Source organism: Oncorhynchus mykiss, chromosome 12, assembly GCF_013265735.2.
Source record: "Oncorhynchus mykiss isolate Arlee chromosome 12, USDA_OmykA_1.1, whole genome shotgun sequence".
NCBI classification, from domain to species: Eukaryota; Metazoa; Chordata; class Actinopteri; order Salmoniformes; family Salmonidae; genus Oncorhynchus; species Oncorhynchus mykiss.
Genome location: NC_048576.1, coordinates 92,081,486 through 92,099,159, shown reverse-complemented (window position 1 = coordinate 92,099,159; position 17,674 = coordinate 92,081,486). Strand labels below are relative to the sequence as shown.

General features: G+C 43.9%; 1 protein-coding gene across 1 annotated transcript; it reads left to right on the top strand.

Moving 5' to 3' along the window:
• The first annotated feature begins 11,645 nt into the window (after positions 1–11,645).
• Positions 11,646–17,674, top strand: LOC110513965 (galectin-3-binding protein A-like). The gene is made up of 6 exons (XM_036939182.1): positions 11,646–11,802; positions 13,218–13,321; positions 14,446–14,655; positions 15,172–15,303; positions 15,745–16,033; positions 16,326–17,674. Exons 2-6 carry the CDS (start codon positions 13,240–13,242, stop codon positions 17,404–17,406), a joined length of 1,794 nt encoding a protein of 597 aa, XP_036795077.1. The 5' UTR covers positions 11,646–11,802; positions 13,218–13,239; the 3' UTR covers positions 17,407–17,674.

Here is a 17,674-nt window from a genome sequence, read left to right as displayed (position 1 = left end):
ACTTTTTAACCCAATTCCTCTTTCAGCCTCCATACTGAGTATTTACAACTGAATATGATTGAAGGAACGACCCCATCTAGTGGAAGAAAACAGACATGGTTCATGAGGGCTTTTAGAGGAGGGTAAGTACTATACAGAGAAACACAGTAGAACTAGATAGACATGGTTCATGAGGGCTTTTAGAGGAGGGTAAGTACTATACAGAGAAACACAGTAGAACTAGATAGACATGGTTCATTGGGGCTTTTAGAGGAGGGTAAGTACTATACAGAGAACCACAGTAGAACTAGATAGACACGGTTCATTGGGGCTTTTAGAGGAGGGTAAGTACTATACAGAGAACCACAGTAGAACTAGATAGACATGGTTCATTGGGGCTTTTAGAGGAGGGTAAGTACTATACAGAGAACCACAGTAGAACTAGATAGACATGGTTCATTGGGGCTTTTAGAGGAGGGTAAGTACTATACAGAGAAACACAGTAGAACTAGATAGACATGGTTCATTGGGGCTTTTAGAGGAGGGTAAGTACTACACAGAGAAACACAGTAGACATAGATAGACATGGTTCATGAGGGCTTTTAGAGGAGGGTAAGTACTACACAGAGAAACACAGTAGACCTAGATAGACATGGTTCATGAGGGCTTTTAGAGGAGGGTAAGTACTACACAGAAAAACACCAGTCGTCATCAAGGAAACAGCATAATCACTGTATGTTGAAACGCCTTTATTCAAGTGCAAGCATTCATTTTATAGTTGATATTGTTATGTTCATAATTCTAAAGTAAGAACAGTCATACATGTGGATATTATATGATGAAATTAAGATTCACATGCAAATTAATCAAAATGTTCCATAATTACAGTACCATAATTTAAAACTTTTATTAAAAAGAAAAGAGAGAAGATACCATAGCTAAAAAGGAACTTCAGCCAGTGGTGTTGGACCTAGAGAAAAACTGTGCTTTAAGTAAGGCACCCTGGAGCTACACAATTGATGCAAGGAGACATAGACTCACCTTGACATTAGACTACTTATGAGGTCTAAAATCATCTGACAGATTTGGATTTTGGGGATAAATTCTGTATTTTATCATTTAAGGGTGAAAAGTAGACCATGGGCCAGGATAAACTAAAATCTATCGTTCGGTTTCCTTTAAACAGCCACTACAAATTTCAGTTATACTTTAGCCACCGCTAGCTAAAAGTCAATGGGAGTGATATGGATATCCATCATACATTTTACATTTGAGTCATTTAGCAGATGCTATTATCCAGAGCGACTTACTGGAGCAACTATGGTTAAGTGCCTTGCTCGAAGGCACATCGACAGATTTTTCACATAGTCGGCTCGAGGATTCTAATCAGCGACCTTTTTGTAACTGGCCCAGCACTTAACCGCTAGGCTTCCTGCCGCCCACATACATTACATTGTAAAATACTGAACTTCCCCTTTAAGACATACTGTACAACATTCTGGATCATGTATTGACCCAATACACATATGTAAATAGTACCTGATGAAGCTGGTGACACAGGGGGTCCAGGCTTGACTCATCTCCAGGGAGAGGTTACTGGACCCGTTGGTGATGTTGAAGTGTGGGTAGAGAGAGAGGATCAGTTTGTGGGTGCAGATGTTCCTCTCCATTTGAACCTTCATTTAATCAGGAAAATAACATTGTGCCTAGTTTTTATGGGTTCAAATGGTCTGTTTCTCCCTGAGTATCAGTGTTACACAGATTTGTGGTAGAAGGAGGCCTTGATCAGACAGGGAACCCAGACTGGTAGAAAAAGGCCTTGATCAGACAGGGAACCCAGACTGGTAGAAAGATGCCTTGGTCAGACTGGTAGAAAGAGGCCTTGATCAGACAGGGAACCCAGACTGGTAGAAAGATGCCTTGATCAGACAAGGAACCCAGACTGGTAGAAAGATGCCTTGATCAGACAAGGAACCCAGACTGGTAGAAAGATGCCTTGATCAGACAAGGAACCCAGACTGGTAGAAAGATGCCTTGATCAGACAAGGAACCCAGACTGGTAGAAAGAGGCCTTGGTCAGACAAGGAACCCAGACTGGTAGAAAGAGGCCTTGGTCAGACAAGGAATCCAGACTGGTAGAAAGAGGCCTTGGTCAGACAGGGAACCCAGACTGCTAGAAAGAGGCCTTGGTCAGACAAGGAACCCAGACTGGTAGAAAGAGGCCTTGGTCAGACAGGGAACCCAGACTGGTAGAAAGAGGCCTTGATCAGACAAGGAACCCAGACTGGTAGAAAGAGGCCTTGGTCAGACAGGGAACCCAGACTGGTAGAAAGAGGCCTTGGTCAGACAGGGAACCCAGACTGGTAGAAAGATGCCTTGATCAGACAAGGAACCCAGACTGGTAGAAAGATGCCTTGATCAGACAAGGAACCCAGACTGGTAGAAAGATGCCTTGATCAGACAAGGAACCCAGACTGGTAGAAAGATGCCTTGATCAGACAAGGAACCCAGACTGGTAGAAAGAGGCCTTGGTCAGACAAGGAACCCAGACTGGTAGAAAGAGGCCTTGGTCAGACAAGGAATCCAGACTGGTAGAAAGAGGCCTTGGTCAGACAGGGAACCCAGACTGGTAGAAAGAGGCCTTGGTCAGACAAGGAACCCAGACTGGTAGAAAGAGGCCTTGATCAGACAAGGAACCCAGACTGGTAGAAAGAGGCCTTGGTCAGACAGGGAACCCAGACTGGTAGAAAGAGGCCTTGGTCAGATAAGGAACCAAGACTGGTAGGAAGATGCCTTGGTCAGATAAGGAACCCAGACTGGTAGAAAGATGCCTTGATCAGACATGGAACCCAGACTGGTAGAAAGAGGCCTTGATCAGACAAGGAACCCAGACTGGTAGAAAGAGGCCTTGGTCAGACAAGGAACCCAGACTGGTAGAAAGATGCCTTGGTCAGACAAGGAACCCAGACTGGTAGAAAGATGCCTTGGTCAGACAGGGAACCCAGACTGGTAGAAATATGCCTTGGTCAGACAGGGAACCCAGACTGGTAGAAAGATGCCTTGATCACACAAGGAACCCAGACTGGTAGAAAGATGCCTTGATCAGACAAGGAACCCAGACTGGTAGAAAGAGGCCTTGGTCAGACAAGGAACCCAGACTGGTAGAAAGAGGCCTTGGTCAGACAAGGAACCCAGACTGGTAGAAATATGCCTTGGTCCGACAGGGAACCCAGACTGGTAGAAAGATGCCTTGATCAGACAGGGAACCCAGACTGGTAGAAAGAGGCCTTATTCAGACAAGGAATCCAGACTGGCAGAAAGATGCCTTGATCAGACAAGGAACCCAGACTGGTAGAAAGAGGCATTGATCAGACAGGGAACCCAGACTGGTAGAAAGATGCCTTGATCAGACAAGGAACCCAGACTGGTAGAAAGATGCCTTGATCAGACAAGGAACCCAGACTGGTAGAAAGATGCCTTGATCAGACAAGGAACCCAGACTGGTAGAAAGATGCCTTGATCACACAAGGAACCCAGACTGGTAGAAAGATGCCTTGATCAGACAAGGAACCCAGACTGGTAGAAAGAGGCCTAGGTCAGACAAGGAACCCAGACTGGTAGAAAGAGGCCTTGGTCAGACAAGGAATCCAGACTGGTAGAAAGAGGCCTTGGTCAGACAAGGAATCCAGACTGGCAAAAAGAGGCCTTGGTCAGACAGGGAACCCAGACTGCTAGAAAGAGGCCTTGGTCAGACAAGGAACTCAGACTGGTAGAAAGAGGCCTTGGTCAGACAGGGAACCCAGACTGGTAGAAAGATGCCTTGGTCAGACAGGGAACCCAGACTGGTAGAAAGATGCCTTGGTCAGACAGGGAACCCAGACTGGTAGGAAGAGGCCTTGGTCAGACAGGGAACCCAGACTGGTAGAAAGATGCCTTGGTCAGACAGGGAACCCAGACTGGTAGAAAGATGCCTTGGTCAGACAGGGAACCCAGACTGGTAGAAAGATGCCTTGGTCAGACAGGGAACCCAGACTGGTAGAAAGAGGTCTTGGTCAGACAAGGAACCCAGACTGGTAGGATTAGGCCTTGGTCAGACAGGGAATCCAGACTGGTAGAAAAATGCCTTGATCAGACAAGGAACCCAGACTGGTAGAAAGAGGCCTAGGTCAGACAAGGAACCCAGACTGGTAGAAAGAGGCCTTGGTCAGACAAGGAATCCAGACTGGTAGAAAGAGGCCTTGGTCAGACAAGGAATCCAGACTGGCAAAAAGAGGCCTTGGTCAGACAGGGAACCCAGACTGCTAGAAAGAGGCCTTGGTCAGACAAGGAACTCAGACTGGTAGAAAGAGGCCTTGGTCAGACAGGGAACCCAGACTGGTAGAAAGATGCCTTGGTCAGACAGGGAACCCAGACTGGTAGAAAGATGCCTTGGTCAGACAGGGAACCCAGACTGGTAGGAAGAGGCCTTGGTCAGACAGGGAACCCAGACTGGTAGAAAGATGCCTTGGTCAGACAGGGAACCCAGACTGGTAGAAAGATGCCTTGGTCAGACAGGGAACCCAGACTGGTAGAAAGATGCCTTGGTCAGACAGGGAACCCAGACTGGTAGAAAGAGGTCTTGGTCAGACAAGGAACCCAGACTGGTAGGATTAGGCCTTGGTCAGACAGGGAATCCAGACTGGTAGAAAAATGCCTTGATCAGACAAGGAACCCAGACTGGTAGAAAGAGGCCTAGGTCAGACAAGGAACCCAGACTGGTAGAAAGAGGCCTTGGTCAGACAAGGAATCCAGACTGGTAGAAAGAGGCCTTGGTCAGACAAGGAATCCAGACTGGCAAAAAGAGGCCTTGGTCAGACAGGGAACCCAGACTGCTAGAAAGAGGCCTTGGTCAGACAAGGAACTCAGACTGGTAGAAAGAGGCCTTGGTCAGACAGGGAACCCAGACTGGTAGAAAGATGCCTTGGTCAGACAGGGAACCCAGACTGGTAGAAAGATGCCTTGGTCAGACAGGGAACCCAGACTGGTAGGAAGAGGCCTTGGTCAGACAGGGAACCCAGACTGGTAGAAAGATGCCTTGGTCAGACAGGGAACCCAGACTGGTAGAAAGATGCCTTGGTCAGACAGGGAACCCAGACTGGTAGAAAGATGCCTTGGTCAGACAGGGAACCCAGACTGGTAGAAAGAGGTCTTGGTCAGACAAGGAACCCAGACTGGTAGGATTAGGCCTTGGTCAGACAGGGAATCCAGACTGGTAGAAAAATGCCTTGATCAGACAAGGAACCCAGACTGGTAGAAAAATGCCTTGATCAGACAAGGAACCCAGACTGGTAGAAAGATGCCTCGGTCAGACAGGGAACCCAGACTGGTAGAAAGATGCCTTGGTCAGACAAGGAACCCAGACTGGTAGGAAGAGGCCTTGATCAGACAGAGAACCCAGACTGGTAGAAAAATGCCTTGATCAGACAGGGAACCCAGACTGGTAGGAAGAGGCCTTGGTCAGATAAGGAACCCAGACTGGTAGAAAGATGCCTTGATCAGACAGGGAACCCAGACTGGTAGAAAGAGGCCTTGATCAGACAAGGAACCCAGACTGGTAGAAAGATGCCTTGGTCAGACAAGGAACCCAGACTGGTAGAAAGATGCCTTGGTCAGACAGGGAACCCAGACTGGTAGAAAGATGCCTTGGTCAGACAGGGAACCCAGACTGGTAGAAAGATGCCTTGGTCGGACAGGGCTCAAAGGTTTTTTCCACGATTCCTTGAGTTCTCTCACTTTGCCTCCTTCTCAAAACATCAAGGAGAGCATTAAAGGAGAGGGCACCTCAGGTCTTCTCCACCAACGCTCTCCTTTTCCCTCAGAAGTTTTGGGAATGGGGCAGGGAGAGTTTTGAGGAGACAGGAAAGAGGAGACAAGGAATCAAGGAAAATACTTTAGAGAACCACCCACAGTGAAGAGTAGTATCGTACCTCTCTCACAAACGACCCCTGCATCCTCCTTGTGGCAACAGTCGGTCCACCCCCAGCCTTTGAAAGGACAGCTGGACAGGATCTTCTCAGTTCCTTTGCAGTCCATATCATCCAACCAGATTGAACCCGAGCCTTGGATACACAAAACAGAGGATAAACAAGGAGCAAGCGGAATCATGTGCAGAAATTAATTGAATGGTTCCCTGGATTATCTGCACGGACCCTATCTTGCACTGACTCTACTCACAAGACTATACATTATATACACACTATATACACATTCATTCACACACGATGACATACGTACATACACTTTTACACTCATCATATGCTGCTGCTACTATGTTCTTTATTTTACAATTATTATTATCTATCCTGATGCCTTGTCACTTTAACCTGCCTTCATGTACACATCTACCTCAAATACCTTATTATTATCTATCCTGATGCCTTGTCACTTTAACCTGCCTTCATGTACACATCTACCTCAAATACCTTATTATTATCTATCCTGATGCCTTGTCACTTTAACCTGCCTTCATGTACACATCTACCTCAAATACCTCGTACCCCTGCACATTGATCTGGTACTGCTACTCCCTGTATATAGCTCCACCCTACATGGTTGGGGAGGGCTCGTAAGCAAGCATGTCACTGTAAAGTCTACACCTGTTGTATTCGCATCATGTGACAAATCACATTTGATTTGAAATATGCAAAAAAAAGACTAATTGACTCTTTCTGCGGGTGCTGCCTGCCATTCCCACAAATCACTACCTATTGGAACTTGCTCCCTCCAAGAATCCCACATTTCTTGTGATCATACTGCTAACATCTATCCAATCCTCTCATATCTAGTCCCTAGGGCAGGGGTATTCAACTCTTACCCTATGAGGTCCAGAGCCTGCTGGTTTCTGTTCCACCTGATAATTAATTGCACCCACCTGGTGTTCCAGGTCTAAATCAGTCCCTGAACAATTAATAAAAACAGTAGAACTGGATTTGTGGTCCAGAGTTGAGTTTGAGGGCTCTAGGGGTTAGAGGGTTGATTTGGGATCCAGAGTTGAGTTTGAGGGCTCTAGGGGGTAGAGGGTTGATTTGGGATCCAGAGTTGAGTTTAAGGGCTCTAGGGGTTAGAGGGTTGATTTGGGATCCAGAGTTGATAGCTTACTTATTGTTTCCACTGCCTCCTGGTGGCAAACACATGTAAGGACACACCAAGGTCATATTCATTAGATGCACGGCATGGTAAAATGTTTCAAAATGTTGTGCAACAGAAAATAAAAAGGAAGATTTTTTTATTGTGCAAGTTCAGATGATACCTCAATATTTCACTGAATTTTTGGCAGTGTTCATCCATTTTGTGACTAGTGAATATGACGCAGGTGGTCCCTCCCTGTTTCAGTACATTTTCTTCCATTTGGTGCCTAATGAACATGACCATTGTTCGATTCGTACCCTCTCCATATGTCCATCAAGTAACAGCAGATGAGTGGAGGCTGCTGAGGGGAGGACAGCTCATAACAATCACCCGTCTTCAACCCAATTGAGATGGTTTGGGATGAGTTTGACCGCAGAGTGAAGGAAACACAGACACTCCTTCAAGACTATTGGAAAAGCATTCCTCATAAAGCTGGTTGAGAGAATGCCAAGAGTGTGCAAAGCTGCCATCAAGGAAAAGGTTGTCTGTCTTGAAGAATCTCAAATTTAAAATAGATTTGGATTTGTTTAACACTTTTTTGGTTACTACATGATTCCGTATGTGTTCTGTCATAGTTGTGATGTCTTCACTATTATTCTACAATGTAGAAAATAGTAAAAAATAAAGAAAAACCCTTGAGTAGATGTGTCCAAACTGTTGACTGGTAGTGTAGATAGAGGACTTTCTACCTGTGCCATTACAGCTCCTTTGACAGCATGGGCAGCGCCATTGAAGCTATCTCCATTTTAAAGTCGACACAAAAATCACCATGCCTTAGCAATGTATCCAATAAATATCTAATGATTTTTGTGAAATACAACTGTGTCATACAGTCTGCAATGCTATTTCCACTCCATACATTTTATTGATAAGGAATCCTAGCACATTTAGTTGATATCCTGTTCTTGGGGCTCCTACCCTGTCTGGACACCAAGTTTGGCATTCTTTACCAGCTGTACTGAAGATCACTACTCCCTCCGGTGAGCAGAAGACATTCTTAGACCCAACCAAGGCCAAACAATACGTTGTCACGCACCTACATCCAACGGTGGACAGGCGACATAATACTAACTAGCCATTGTGGGCTCATACTGTGACCCTGCACAAGCCGTGCTGACGCGGCCAAGGACCCACTAAGGAATTCATATCTTGATTAGAAACGTGCCTCCACCCTGATGACAAAAAAAAGACAATTATTCATCCAGTAACTTAAAGTTATGAACAACGATGGTATGTATAGGGTGACATGTTCTCACAAGGACAATATAGTTTGAATAGTATTTTATTTACAGTACATGCCACAATGAGCTTTTACCAACTAACTGCGGCTGTACAGCCACGTAATAATTAGCCTAGTCGCTACCTAAGGCTAGCCACTGAGCTCTCTTTCCTTAATAGGACACCCTACTAATATACTGTGAGCATGTTTAATACATACAAGGGTATACTCCCAAGGACCATGTATATTTTTCTTTACTATTTGACTGGTTGGTCCGCCCTGGTGCTTGGTGGCGGATGGGTTTGCAGGTTGTATAGCCAAGCGAACAGTGCAGCTCTGCAGGACAGGTATTAATTCCCAAGCTTGTGCCAGTCAATTTTCAGTGTTCTGGCGTGTTAGGATGTTCAACAGAGGGTTATATTTACACAAATGTTGAATTTTACTGGGTTTGTTTTCCTATTTACTTATTTAATTAAATGTTTTTTGAGTATGTGTGTGTGTGTGTGTGTGTGTGTGTGTGTGTGTGTGTGTGTGTGTGTGTGTGTGTGTGTGTGTGTGTGTGTGTGTGTGTGTGTGTGTGTATGTATGTATGTATGTATGTATGTATGTATGTATGTATGTATGTACTGTATGAACAGTTGAAGTCAGAAGTTTACATACACCTTTAGCCAAATACATTTAAACCCAGTTTTTCACAATTCCTGACATTAATTCTAGTGCAAATTCCCTGTCTTAGGTTAGTTAGTACCACCACTTTATTTTAAGAATGTGAAATGTCAGAATAATCGTAAAGATAATTATTTATTTCAGCTTTTATTTCTTTCAATCACATTCCCAGTGGGTCAGAAGTTTATACACACACTCAATTAGAATTTGGTAGCTTTGCCTTTAAAGTGTTTAACTTGGGTCAAATGTTTCGGGGAGCCTTCATCAAGCTTCCCACAATAAGTTGGGTGAATTTTGGTCCATTCCTCCATGACAGAGCTGGTGTAACTGAATCAGGTTTCTAGGTCTCCTTGCTCACACACGCTTTATCAGTTCTGCCCACACATTTTCTATAGGATTGAGGTCAGGGCTTTGTGATGGCCACTCCAATACCTTGACTTTGTTTTCCTTAAGCCATTTTGCCACAACTTTGGAAGTATGCTTGGGGTCATTGTCCATTTGGAAGACCCAAGCTTTAACTTTCTGACTGATGTCCTGAGATGTTGCTTCAATATATCCACATAATTTTTCACTCCTCATGATGCCATCTACTTTGGGAAGTGCACCAGTCCCTCCTGCAGCAAAGCAACCCCACAACATGATGCTGCCACCCCCGTGCTTCACTGTTGGGATGGTGTTCTTCGGCTTGCAAGCCTCCCTCTTTTTACTCCAAACGTTGCGTTTGGTGGTCATTATGGCCAAATTGTTTCATCAGACCAGAGGACATTTCTCCAAAAAGTATGATCTTTGTCCCCATGTGCAGTTGCAAACCATAGTCAGGCTTATTTTATGGCAGTTTTGGAGCAGTGGCTTCTTACTTGCTGAGTGGCCTTTCAGGTTATGTCAATCTAGGACTTGTTTAACTGTGGATATAGATACTTTTGTACCTGTTTCCTCCAGCATCTTCACAAGGTCCTTTGCTGTTGTTCTGGGATTGATTTGCACTTTTCGCACCAAAGTATGTTCATCTCTAGGAGACAGAACGCGTCTCCTTCCTGAGTGGTTTGACGGCCATGGTGTTTATACTTGCTTACTATTGTTTGTACAGATGAACGTGGTACCTTCAGGCGTTTGGAAATTGCTCCGAAGGATGAACCAGACTTGTGGAGGTCTACTTTTTTTTCTGAGGTCTTGGCTGATTTATTTAGATTTTCCCATGATGTCAAGCAAAGAGGACTGAGTTTGAAAGTAGGCCTTGAAATATATCCACCTCCAATTGATATAATTTTAGCATGGCACAATTTGTGGAATTGCTGGAAATGTGTTGTAAAATTGCAACATTTTCTCACTGACCCAAAATGTGTAGAACTGAAAAAAAAACTTGCTTTAAAGCTGCAATATGTAATTTTTGGGGCGAACCAATGAAATTCGCATAGAAATGTGTTATACATCTGTCATTCTCATTGGATGTAAGTTTAAGAGGCAGTAGATCTGCAATATGTCACTTTTTGGGCGACCTGACAAAATTCATTTAGAAATGTTTTACAGATACGTAATTCTAAATGAATGGAAGTTTAAGAGAAGGTAGATCTGTTCTATGTGCGTTATTTCTATGCTTTAGTTTTTGCGGCTTTTACTTTTGAAAATACAATATTTTTTCTTCTGGAAGACAATTCACCTTTAGGTTTAGATGGTAAAATGATTTTCTACACAATTGTTGGAGGAATTTAATTCCTATAAGTTCATTAACCAATTCAATTTTAACAAAGCAAAACACTTTGTCAGTTTCTAAGAATTTGTAAGTTTCTTATTTGCATAAAATAGACAAAGATCAGTCTCAATACTAATCAATAGCGTTTATTCCCGAGAGCTCTGGTCATAATACCATGTAGATTGGTTCATATACCTCACATTTCGTCATAAATGTCCCTCCTCCTCTCAGATACAATGGCAGTATTGTTCACAAGCCTTCTCACATTGTCTGCCACCTGTTAAACAATCTACTACAAGCCCAAGGTCTCTCCCCTCCCTGGGTGGGGACAGAATGTCCTGTAAGGAACACAGTATTACAGCCGGTCTGACGATAGCTCCATTCGTTTCTAACAAGGAACAGAAAGTCCTTGTTCTAATTCTTGACTAAAACTACACACCTTATATTTAGTATTATGATTATAATAAGATTCATACATTCATACAGTAACAGAGTAGTATTCTGTTTAGTTATAATTCTAAGCTAAATGTATACATCATTTAGTCATTATTCATAAAAATCCCATAACAACAATACTCGCTTATTTTGTCACATGTTATGACTTGCTCACTCACACAACCTGTGCAACCAGTCCCTTTGTGATCAGGTTAACGTTAATTGTCATGAATCTTGCCCTCAAGGCAGAACTGAGCGATTTGCGCTAGATGTCCCTGCTGCAAAGTCCAAAGAGTTTGGCTATATCTAAAAATGAATGGAAAAAAGTGCTTTAAGGTTCGGCATTAAATTTAGCAGTGAGGTTAAAGTTAGGTTTAAGGTTAGGGTTAGGTTTCAAATCTTTATTTTATGACTTTATGACTATTTTATGATTATGACTTTTATGCCCAGCTGCCTCCAGGGCAAGATTCACGACAAGAAATGCTAACCAGACCCCCTTTGATTTCACAGGAAATGAAACATAGAGAATCCATTTGGAGAAGTGCAGTTTCCATTACATTAGCAACTACTTCCACCCCTGTGGCTCTATAAACGGTATAATTTCATAAGGGTTGTTAAAGAACCACGACACAGCAAGACACAAGAGGTAAGACGTTTGAGAATCAGAATGTCATCTCTGGAAACGTCTAATTAACTATTGTCCTCAGTGATGCATAAACAATACTGTTTGATTGTAGTAGATATACTTGATAGTCTCTTGTACACATACATTTACTTTATGTATTGAAAATGGACTGCGTTAAAAATCAACTAAATGTGATATGATTTCTTATCAATACAATGTATGGAGTGGAATAGCACAGTGCATTGTAGACTGTATGACTCAGTTGTCTTATTGAACGCAGGTATTTGACATGAAGCAGTAGATTTTTAGCAGATACAGCACTACATGTATTTGTGTAGAATATAATTATGCTACTTTAGTACAAAAAAAATGTCATGTAATTGTAATTCAGCTAAATGTAATGTATCAGCTAAAACTCAGCTAAACATGTATTGTATCAGCTAAAACTCAGCTAAACATGTATTGTATCAGCTAAAACTCAGCTAAACATGTATTGCATCAGCTAAAACTAATAATGGTGGTTGTTATTGTTGGGGAATATGGTATAATATATAACGCTAACTTTAGACATTAAAGCTTTATGCCAATGGTGTTGCTCATGGACGTTGTGAGGTGGGCATATTTCACCATGAAACACTGAGAATCTCACTGTGGGAGGCCGCTCCTTCTCTTGCTAGAACAAAAGCGATACCTACCGTGTCGACCCGGTAGCGACGAACCTGACGTTTCTACTTGTCGAATCGCAATGATTGTCAGTCAGTGTCAAAACAACTTTTGCAAATCTCGTCAGTGTCAAACAACTTGACTTGGAGCCAATCAGAGAGTACGAACCCCTACGTGAGGGGACCAACAGAAGTGACAACAGGAAAAGGAGGGCATTTTCTCCGTACATCCACGGTTAAATGTCATGATCCAGTCACACTTCATATACAGTGCTGTGAAAAAGCATTCTCTACTTTTGCATATATATTTTTTATAATCTTCAACTATAACCCAATATTAAATAAAGGGAAACTGAGTGAACAAGTAACCCAATAATTACATACTTATTTTATTTATTTAATAAACAAAAGCAATGCCCCTGTGTGGAAAAATAATAACCTTTACCTGCAATGACTCCAACCAAACGCTTCCTGTAGTTTTTGATCAGTCTCTCACGTTGCTGTGGAGGAATTTTGGCACGCTCTTTCCATGCAGAATTTATTTTTGATTTATTTACCTTTATTTAACTGGGCAAGTGAGTTTTTAAGAACAAATTCTTATTTACAATGACGGCCTACACCGGCCAAACCCCGACGGCGCCACCCTATGGGATTCCCAATCACAGCAGGTTGGGATACAGCCAGGGATCGAACACTGCGATGCAGTGCCTTAGACCGCTGAGCCACTCAGGATGGCAAATGTTCCTATTGTTCTATTGCTTGTCTGTTTGTCAGTTGTCCAAGCTAGTTGGTGAAAATGCAGAGTCGTGGAATCGCTCTGTGGCTGCTGTTACTTCTCCGTGTCCCTGGACTGGACTCTGCAACATGGAATCTATTCGGTGAGTTCCATTTAGCCTGGTTTGTACTGTGTTGTCAACTCCTACCGCCATTGTCATGCCAAAGGCCATGGTCATACAACACAAACAGATCTGAGACCAGGGTAAGTTCAGTTGGACAATGAAATCTGATATTCTCCCATCACTTCATCACAACTAAGTCATGTTAGTTTGAGAATGTCAATGACCTGATGTTTTTATAGTAGACTTTCCAATGAATCAGGCATCGGCCATTCAAGTAGTGTACTCCTCAAATTCCTGTCACAATTACTGCAACACACGTTTGTTTGTGAATGACATTGTTAGTAGGACAATGACCTGATGTTTTTACAGTAGACTTTACAAGGAATCAGGAATAGTGTAGGGGTTGGGTCCCAAAGACCCTCCCCATTATTGATTAAGTGGACCTTAAGATTCCTATGTTTTGCTGCAGGCCTTATAATAGATACTGTTGCTATGTGTCTAAAAACTCTGTGCAAAAGCATCTATATTAGTCTTTGTGGTTAAGCCCTGGCTGTTGTGAGAGTGGGCTTGCAGGCTGGGTCTGAGCCAGACCGAAACTAGATAAAGAGAAGTAACCACTGTCTGGTTTTGACATTTTGATCTTGTGTGACAGTGGACAATTCTAATAAATTCAGAGAAGCTACTGTACTAGGTTGCCTTATAAGGTAACCTCAGCTTATTGATACACACAGACATTGATGTAGGTGATCATACCACTAGGGAGTGATCACATGAATAAAATCAGCTGCGCCCTTAAGTGGGGTGCAGAACTTACTCTCAAACATGCGTGCTGTGTTTTCGTTGTCAACTTCTGTCTGCAATTGCATTAAATAAAGGTTTGATTGATTTACTTAAAGAAGATTTTGTCTGACTGCTGAATTCACCAATAAGCCAAAGATTGACAAGGGACAAGGAACCTACCCCCCGAGACAATAGGCCAATCATGTAGTGTTCTCCTCAAGTTCCTGTTTGCAAAACACAAACAAGTTGGTTCATGCTTTGTACTGCCGCCTAATAGAAATTTAAGCAAACAGCAAAGTTGCATAAATCCGTTGTCAGTTGAAGCTCATCAGTCCAATTTTTAAACTGACTAACTTAAATCCTCACCCTCTCTGTGCTCACAGGTAAGTCCTCGACAGAGCCCACACAGGAGGGCGAGGTGAGGCTGGTGGGGGGTAAGCATGACTCAGAGGGTCGAGTGGAGGTGTACCACGAGGGGAAATGGGGGACCGTCTGTGATGATGGCTGGGACCTGGCCGAGGCTCAGGTGGTGTGCCGTCAGCTGAAGTTCCCTGGCGTTGTATCTGCTGTCACTGGAGGGACTTATGGAGAGGGTGAGTATCTTACAAGGGTCATGTTCATTAGGCACAACATGGAAGAAAATGGACTGAAACAGGGAGGGGATACCTGGGTCGTATTCACTAGGCACAACATGGAAGAAAATGGACTGAAACAGGGAGGGGATACCTGGGTCGTATTCACTAGGCACAACATGGAAGAAAATGGACTGAAACAGGGAGGGGATACCTGGGTCGTATTCACTAGGCACAACATGGAAGAATAAAACAGTGCAACACAGAGTCAAATGGGTAGGCACTATCAGATCTTGTGCAATAAGGAACACTTTTGTAAAAGTATGAGAGGATTGAATAAGCGTTAGCAATATGACGACAAGGAATTTGGGATTCTTGGAGGGAGCAAGTTCAAATAGGTAGTGATTTGTGTGAATGGCAGGCAGCACCAGCAGAAAGAGTCAACTAACTTACTTTAATACACCACAATATAATATTTTTCTTATTTCTGCACATGATTTTGCTTGCTCCTTGTTTATCCTCTGTTGTGTATCCAAGGGTCGGGTTCAATCTGGTTGGATGATATGGACTGCAAAGGAACCGAGAAGTCCCTGTCCAGCTGTTCTTTCAAGGGCTGGTCGTTGACCGACTGTTCCCACAAGGAGGACGCAGGGGTCGTTTGTGAGAAAGGTACACTACTACACTGTGGGTGAATCTCAATAGTGTTTCCCCTGATTCCTTGGCTCCTCTCTTCTCGTCTCCTTCTGAAAAGTCTCCACGCCTCCGTGGGAAAACATCAGAGAGAAGTGAGGAGAGCATTGGTGGATAAGATCCAATGCTCTCCCTGATTCCCTCTGATGTTTTTAGGTGATTTGAGAGGATTCAAGGAATTGAGTAAAATACATTTCAGATTCACTCTGTGTGTCTGCAGCTCCGGTCTGACCAAAGGTTATGGAAGAAACAGACATTTTAACCCATAACAACTACACAAGGTTATTTTCCTGGTTAAATAAAGGGATGAATGAATACATGTTGTTAAACTTCACCAAAACTAAAATACACACTATCAGCCCTACGTATTCCTACTCATCATGTACAGTCCTAATCACATGTATTCCTCATACTGTACAGGCACAGATTTGACCAGTGACACAGCACATTTCCTGGACCACAGTCTGGGCCTGTCAGATGACCTGGGCGAGCTGTTTGACCGTGGGGATGACTGTGACTTCCTCATCACAGTCCAGAGCCCCACAGGAAACAGAGATGGGGAGGGGAAGTTGGAAGTGGAGGAGAGGAACATCTGCACCCACAAACTGATCCTCTCTCTCTACCCACACTTCAACATCACCAACGGGTCCAGTAACCTCTCCCTAGAGATGAGTCAAGCCTGCAGCCCCTGTGTCACCAGCTTCATCAGGTACTAGTCTGTGACCCTTAACAGGTGCTATTTAGATACACTTTATGTTTATTGGTTAAATACATACACAAGAATACAAATGTGTCAGATGATTTTAGACCTCAAATGTAGTCTGTCGAGATGAATCCACGTCTCCTTGCATCAATTGTGTAGATCCAGGGTGCCTTACTTAAAGCACAGTTTTTCTCTAGGTCCAACACCACTTGCTGAAGTTCCTTTTTAGCTATGGTATCTCCTAAACATGTTTGAATACAAGTGAATTTATTTAAATGTCCTTGCTCTGGTTCTCTAGGTACCTTTACACCCGCAAGATCGACGTGACCGTTTCCTCTGCCCAGTGCCTCCACAAGCTGGCCTCAAAGTTTGGGGTGAAACGGCTGATGCAGGACACCGGCAGGCTCTTCACCGTACTCCTCCCTGAGGACCCCTCCTTCTACACCCAGGTCTCCCTGTACCAGTACTCCGTCCAGACTGGGGACCTGCTGCTTCAGGAGAACTGCCTCCAGTACCTGGCCTGGAACTGCGAGGCTCTGATCAATTCCCCGGCCTGGAGCGACCTCTCCACAGACTTCCTAATGGCCCTCTTGGCGCGGTCTGACCTCGTGGTACCGGACGAGGGGTTCCTCCTGCAAGCTCTGGAGGGTTGGATCATAGAGAAGGGTGACTTGACCGGCACCGAGAGCCAGGCGACCCTGTTAGGCCACATCCGCTTCCCGATGATCCCTGCCAAGAAGCTCTACGATCTGCAGTTCACCTCAGAGCTCTACAGGAGCCACGAGAAGCTCTATCGTGTCAGCATGCTCAGAGGCTTCCAGTTCAACGCCTTGTCGTTCGACACTCTGAGGAAGCACAAAAGCAGTGAGAGTGAAGAAGAGCATGATTACCATCCCAGGATCTACACTGCTGAGCCATGGAGTGTCACCATCAACTCAACCAACAAAGAGCCACCACGCCAAGATATGCGATATGATTACAACAGGCGCTACAATAACTACCAACCTTATTACCCCACGCCAGAATATGGCAAGTCATTCACAACACCAAACCACAATAGTGTGATTTACCAGACCAAGGAAACCAACCCCATCAGTTGGTCAGCAAGAGTCTTTAAGAACCAACGAGAATATTCCAGGTGTATTTCCTTCCCCACTGCCAGTCTCTCTCTCCAAAGCAGCCTCAGACAAAACCAGACCAACAGTGTTCACTTCAGCAACCGACTGCTCCTAACATGTGAGGGCAGGTATGTCTTTCACGTCCAGGACTTCAAGAACAACATGGCCCAGATCCCTACTAACAGCAGTCTGGCCCTGTCCTACCCCTGTCCTGAAGGCCAGTATGACTTTCGCTTTGTGGTGAGACCAGAATACATCTGATAGCACTGCCTGGCACAGATGCAACAACGCTCCTAACACACATCCACAAATCTAATAATGATGTCCCATTGCCAATCAATTGCTAATTTCTTTTATTCAAGAGTTTGAAATTATGGTAATGTGGTTTTAGAAATATGTGACTGATTTGATCATAACCCTTTGTTGATTTGCTGAAAGCATATCAACATGTAGCACTGCTCTTATGTAAGTATTAATCAAAAACTATAACATCTCTGCTTGCACTTGAATAAAGGCATTTGAACATGCA

Coding starts and splice junctions, on each gene's coding strand:
- LOC110513965 (XM_036939182.1), top strand. CDS start 13,240: ATGCAGAGTCGTGGAATCGCTCTGTGGCTGCTGTTACTTCTCCGTGTC. Junction 15,304..15,744: donor AGGGGTCGTTTGTGAGAAAG/GTACACTACTAC, acceptor CATACTGTACAG/GCACAGATTTGACCAGTGAC. Junction 16,034..16,325: donor TGTGTCACCAGCTTCATCAG/GTACTAGTCTGT, acceptor CTGGTTCTCTAG/GTACCTTTACACCCGCAAGA.